Source organism: Loa loa, assembly GCF_000183805.2.
Source record: "Loa loa unplaced genomic scaffold supercont3.153, whole genome shotgun sequence".
Lineage (NCBI taxonomy): Eukaryota > Metazoa > Nematoda > Chromadorea > Rhabditida > Onchocercidae > Loa > Loa loa.
Genome location: NW_018108333.1, coordinates 58,155 through 64,363, shown reverse-complemented (window position 1 = coordinate 64,363; position 6,209 = coordinate 58,155). Strand labels below are relative to the sequence as shown.

General features: G+C 33.1%; 1 protein-coding gene across 1 annotated transcript in view; it reads left to right on the top strand.

Moving 5' to 3' along the window:
• Positions 1-2,766: 2,766 nt before the first annotated feature.
• Positions 2,767-6,209, top strand: part of LOAG_11737 (hypothetical protein) — a gene marked incomplete at both ends in the record, with an annotated part of 4,409 nt that continues 966 nt past the window's right edge. The window contains 9 exons of the mRNA XM_020448408.1: positions 2,767-3,267; positions 3,880-4,065; positions 4,164-4,276; positions 4,362-4,445; positions 4,708-4,876; positions 5,003-5,065; positions 5,308-5,531; positions 5,687-5,816; positions 5,961-6,147. Coding sequence (XP_020301447.1) covers positions 2,767-3,267; positions 3,880-4,065; positions 4,164-4,276; positions 4,362-4,445; positions 4,708-4,876; positions 5,003-5,065; positions 5,308-5,531; positions 5,687-5,816; positions 5,961-6,147 — 1,657 coding nt within the window. The remainder of the gene's footprint in view (positions 3,268-3,879; positions 4,066-4,163; positions 4,277-4,361; positions 4,446-4,707; positions 4,877-5,002; positions 5,066-5,307; positions 5,532-5,686; positions 5,817-5,960; positions 6,148-6,209) is intronic.

Sequence of the window (6,209 nt, the reverse complement as noted above, 5' to 3'; positions counted from 1 at the left end):
TATATATATATATATATATATATATATATATATATATATATATATATATATATATATATAGTTTAGATTCCCGCAGTTATATTTACCAGATAATGTTCCAAATTGTGCTTTTCCCTTTCCAAATTTTTCCTTTCACGTTTTGCGACCGTCATTACAAGGCACTTGTAGGTAACAAAGAGTGAATCTTAATGTTTTTCGAGCAAACATTGAATAGGTTTTGATTAATTCTGCGTGCAATCTCAGCGTGTTGTGAGCGTAACAGGTCCTAGTAGGGCAGTGCATGAAATTTTCAATTAAATTTAATTCAGCACAAAATTAAACTTGAAGGGGTGGAAGTGATGGGAACAAGTTTTGAGTTATCTGCATTTGTTCTAATAAAGCATACGTGATAAACGCGTGCGAATTCGGTTGTAAATGGTACACAAATGAAATGCTCATTTTCAGGCACATTTAAAAGCTGAAATCATAGTATTACCGATATGTTTTACATTTAATGATTTTTGCATGTATATACGCATGCAATACTAGTTTTATCATGCAGCGGAAGTTTTTTTTTATTCTAATCATCCTCTTGTTATCCTTATTTTCTTGAAATCGAGCGCGTTTTTTCTGTGTCTAAAAAATGAAATTTGATACGTTTTATGCTAATTTTTTGATGTTGCCGTAACAGCTTTCCAAACTTTGATTTTTGTTTGTTTGAGCATAGGAAAGGGACGGACGGGTGTGGTATTGGATTGATATTATGAAAATACTTTGTGATAACATAGGTCAGAATGTCTTCGTTCGCACATCAATTGGTATGACATTTCAAACTAGTGTCATTATTAATCTTATTTGTCATCTTAATGGTAGTGTAATTGAGCTGTTATGGTAACAGTGGCATGTTAATGGTTTAGTTAGAAATGTTCGCAACTTCTACATACCAGTACAACAGTGAACCTTCACTGGTACCATCCTAAATTAGTTACATCGTTGGGACTGCAATTTTATGCATATCGAAATTCTCTTATCCAGGAGAATGACTTCTAATTACGACATTGTACATCCTCGTTCATCCTTACATATTGTCATGCAACGATTTAGGTAAATTAGGGCTCTTTGGAAGTCGTCTTTTGGAATCCATGAGATTTGCCGGATTTATTCACATGCATGACTGTTTAACTTGTATACGATTAGCACTGTTTCTTCGTCTTCAGTGAGTCCCGTACCATGCGTTTTGCAAATTCCGTGACACATCTGTTTACTGCACTTACAGGATAATTGAAATCATTTGGTTTCTTTTTACTTTAATTTCAAGTAACTCAGTTTTCATTTTTCAAGCATCTTCCTGATCATTGCTCATCCATACGCATCATTATTTATAATACGCAGTTCGTTCATCTGCTACCGCTTGCTGTTTATGCGTTTTAATTTTTCAATATTAACTCTTCTCTATTTCCATCCCTTAAATTAGAATTTAAGGTTGCCTCTCTCTATATGTTTGGTCATTGTTTTCATTAATGTTTTTAATCATTTCTTTGATTTTCTTGGTTTGTTTCTTCTCGCTTTATTGTTTTCCCGGAAATGTTTATTGTCTGCTTTTTCTGGTCGCTTCATTTGCAATCGTTTTAAAAGATTTTCTTGTCATTAATTTATGTTTTTCCCAATACAGTCAGAAATTTGGTTCATCTTTTTCTGACCTATTATCATTCTTTAATCAATGGAATGAATTTTTCCATACTTCTCTATTATTTTTATAATTTTATGTGACTACTCGTTTCTTTTTCTTTACCGGTCAAGTCCAGAATCAATCATCTTGCAATCCCCAATTTTCATTTCTCTAGTATCCTGTTTTCCCAATTCTCATCTCTCTAGTATCCTATTTTCTACCATTCCGGTGCTAGGGGATAATGTCGTTTGGTTTTTTGATCAATAGCGACCATGTAATGGTAGCAACAACAGTGATAATTCCTATCCTTTCCAACCTATTACAATTTATTGCGATGAAATTTCCGGATCATTCGTTTACTAGTACATTTATCAAATTTGGATAGATTCAGGAATGCATTGTCCAGAAATTCGTTTTCTGGAATTGCTTTTCATTCATTCCTATTGCAAACATAAATAAATATGGTGGCTGATTGATTGTTCACTGTACTCTCTTCGTTTGTTTTTTTTTTTGTTTTATTTTTGCAGAATAAAATTTTTCACGATCGCAATACTTCATTCACATAATTGTAGAAAACGTCCCTAATGCGTATAAAAAAAATATTCTCCATAAGATTGATAGAAATGTCAATAAAACTATTTTATATATTATAACTCATTACTCCCTTGCATTAATCCAAGTTTGACATCTTGGTATTAGGGTAGAGTGGAGCTATGCAGGTCGAAGAACTGAATATCCATATAGCAAAGGTAACTAATAGGGCAACATTTTACTTTTGAGGAGTGTCTCAGTTGATGGTAGTGGTCAGCGTCAAACTTACAACTGCTTTTGTAGTCAACATTTTCATTTCATTCGATTAGTTCTTCATCGAACGCATAAATTACTGTAAACAAAAGGGAGTGGGATGAGAAATGAGATTGGGTTTACAGTCCCTGGAATGTAAAGTTAAAAGTTAGTTCGTAGATAGCTGAAGCAGTAAATTAAGTTTAAACTTGACTCAGTGACATATCGTCACTTATTTCAACTTGACTCAGTGACATATCGTCACTTATTTCGGCTATTTTCCACTTTTTAAATAAACATACATTCATATAGTTTTATAGTTTGTTGAAGTCAATATGGCTGCTTCATCATTAACTGCTGAACAACTCAAACGGATTGAACGTAATCGAGCAGAAGCTATGCGACGAATGGCTTTACGGCAGCAACGAGAAAAAGAACTGGAAAAAGTGGATAATGCTTGTTCCGTCACTGATAATACCTCAAAAGTACAAATGATATTACAGCCGAAACATTCATCCAATAAGATATCTGTTACAGTTCAAGATGGAAACAGTCCTTTACAGATGTTTACTGGAAAAAGTTATGATGAGTCCAAATTTCCTCTAGCTACATTCGATCAGTCATTATCATCTACGAAGTATGTCATAACATATCGTGATGAGCAGCAACCATCCACATCTACTCTATCCGTTCCATCGAAAATTGAAACGGATCATAAACAATTGCACGTATCACCGTTATCACCTATTAAACGACCTCCTGTTGTCACAGCTGTTCATCTTAAGCAGACTGTTGTCAGTGTTATCTTCAAGCTTATCAATTCTAAATCTTTCCAGGTTTGTTACATTCACAATTGACAACAACACTTTTTCTTTTGCAATAATTACAGTTGTTAGTGGGCATTGAAATGTCATATGGAATAGTTCGATCGAATTTTTACTTTTATGAGCAATACTCAGGAATAACGGGGATTTCCACTTACATGTAAGGCACGTGAAATGCGACCATCAAAAGAAAATGAGAAGTAAAAAAATGGAATAAGTTTGGTAGAAGCATAAAAAGAAAAGGGGGACGAGGTGTTTTTCTTCTCTTCCATCACTTTTGCATGGAGAATGTTTCATATTTTTGGATTTCCATAAAAATTTGTAAGCTACTGTATAAATTACAGTGTGCAGTTCTCTAATTTACTGTACAAATTGCAGTTTTCCAATTTAATCATGTTTAACTATCGCTTTTATACCGTTCTCATCACAAATATGAATCAAATTTTTATTTTTCTTAATGCTTAGGGAAAACGGACTTTTTGTTATTTAAGATAAGATAAGATGATGTATTGATTTAATTATTTTGTATGCTTTCAGATTGAATAAATTCGTTTCATTTCATTATCTGTAGATAATATGCATAGATTTGAAAATAACCTGTTTCCTTTTCTTTTTTAATTTCAGGTGCAATTCACTCCATTCAGTCCTTCAGTTGTTTCCATTCTGAAGGCAATTCCATCTAAGGTTTACCTTCCTGAAATAAAAGCTTGGTCATTTCCTTTAGAAGATATCTGTACAGTCGAAAAAGCCTTGCAATCACTAGATGATGTCTCATTAGAAATTGAGAAATTTTCGGATCATGTCGTTAAGGTAACTTGGTTAAATTAATTCTTCCTTTTCCTTTATTATTATTTTTCCCTTTTTTATTATCAAAAATTTATTTTCCTTTACATTTTTTTTTCTTCTAGACACTGTTAACTTATGGTAAATCAAATGTTGGCCTGAATGAACCCAATCTTGAAAAACACATTGAAAAAACATTGGTTGATGCGCTTTTTCCATATCAACGTCGAGGTGTAATGTATGTCTTACAATACGCTAGTGATCTGCTACAAATTTTTATGCTTGTTTCAAGTTAGAGAAAATTGAAATTTGTGGTCTTCCAGGTATGGTGTAATGAAAAGAGGTCGATTACTTTTAGCAGATGAAATGGGTCTCGGTAAATCAATCCAGGCTCTTGGTATTGCTCGGTATTTTAAATGTGATTGGCCTCTGCTTATTATATGTCCATCATCTGTAAAATTCTCTTGGTTGAATGTATGCATGTCATTGTGTGCCATTTTGTTGCCAAATTAAAAGTCATAGCATATATGGGGAAACGAAATCGAAACTCATACTTATTTCCAACATCCAAAATCGGAAATTATATATTTCCTCGTATATATCAGCTAGCTTGACTTTTTTTTCACCGTGGAATTAACTAAATTATTATTTTAGTGATTAAATTTCTAGCAATTGGAGAGTTTTTTTACCGGATGTTGATGAGATCGTCATCATTGAAAAAGGAAGCGATCGCTTACCAGTGAAGAAAACCAAGCAAACGGTGGTAATCATGAGTTATGATTTGATGGTTTCCAAACAGTCTCATCTTGTTGAATACGATTTTAAAGCAATCATTTTTGTAAGTTGTTATTCAATTTTTCTCAAAACTTCTTAATGGCATAGCTGAAATAAAATCTATCAAGTTTTTTTCAGATTTGTGACATTCTTACTTTTTTTCGTTCTTAATGTGTGATTTAATTTCAAGGATGAATCACATCTGTTGAAAGATAGTAATGCTCAAAGGACCAAAGCTGCGACGAATATTTCAGTAGGTTTTCTATAAATTCAAAGATATGAGCTTGATTTGACTTTCTAGCTTCTTAATTTAAATCTTCCAGATTGATTCAAAGCGAAATACTAGATTATAATTTATCCTTCCGTTTTTGTTTTCTACCTTCCCCCCATTTCTAGATTCACTTTTGATATTATTTTACATAACGACACTTTTGTTATTCTTTCTAGCATGTTTTGTTACTTATCAGCATTTCTATCACTGATCAAATTATTCAGAAAAAGGCATTACGAATTATTTTGCTGACTGGAACCCCAGCTCTTTCACGTCCAGTAGAACTATTCAGCCAGATTCGTATCATCGATTCTAAAATGTTCCCAAATTACCGTGATTTTGCAATTCGATACTGTGATGGCAAGCGAGGAAAATATAGCTTTGAAGCGAAAGGCTGTACAAATAGTGACGAATTAGCAATAATCTTAACCGGTAGTGTCATGTTGAGGTGAGACTTCCCAATATCTCATTTAATGCATTATTAAGTTCTGACAACGATTTTTTTCGAATCGATAATTCTTCCCAATATCTCATTTCATGTATTATTAAGTTCTGACAGCGGTTTTTTTCAAATCGATAATTTCAGTCGGAAAACTCTTTTAGGAGGTTGAAAAAAGACGTCTTAAATGATCTTCCGGTGAAAAGACGAGAAGTTGTTAATCTGACGGATGATTCTATTTACGCAAATATTAGTAAACTGCGGGAAGCGAAGGCTGCATATAGTGGCGCTAAGGTTTTTCCTGGCAATTGTCATTAATTATAGAAGAGCTTAAGTCAATTAATCAGGTGTTATTTGCACTTGATACGATAGTTAAATATTTGCACTTGATACGATAGTTAAATTTTGAGAACTTTGAAAATGATTATTCATCTCTAGGATAATGATACAAAACATCAACGACTGGTTGAGTATTATTATGAAACAGGAATTGCTAAAGCGAGGAGTGTTGCTCGATATATTATTGATCATTATTTTTACGATGGTGCACCAAAAAGGAAGTTGTTGATCTTTGCTCATCATCAGGTCGTCTTGGATATGATATCAATGGATGTGGCCAAAAAAGGTTGTAAACAAATAATTTTGTTGATGCACCGGAAATGTGTCGAAATGGAATTCTTTTTTCTT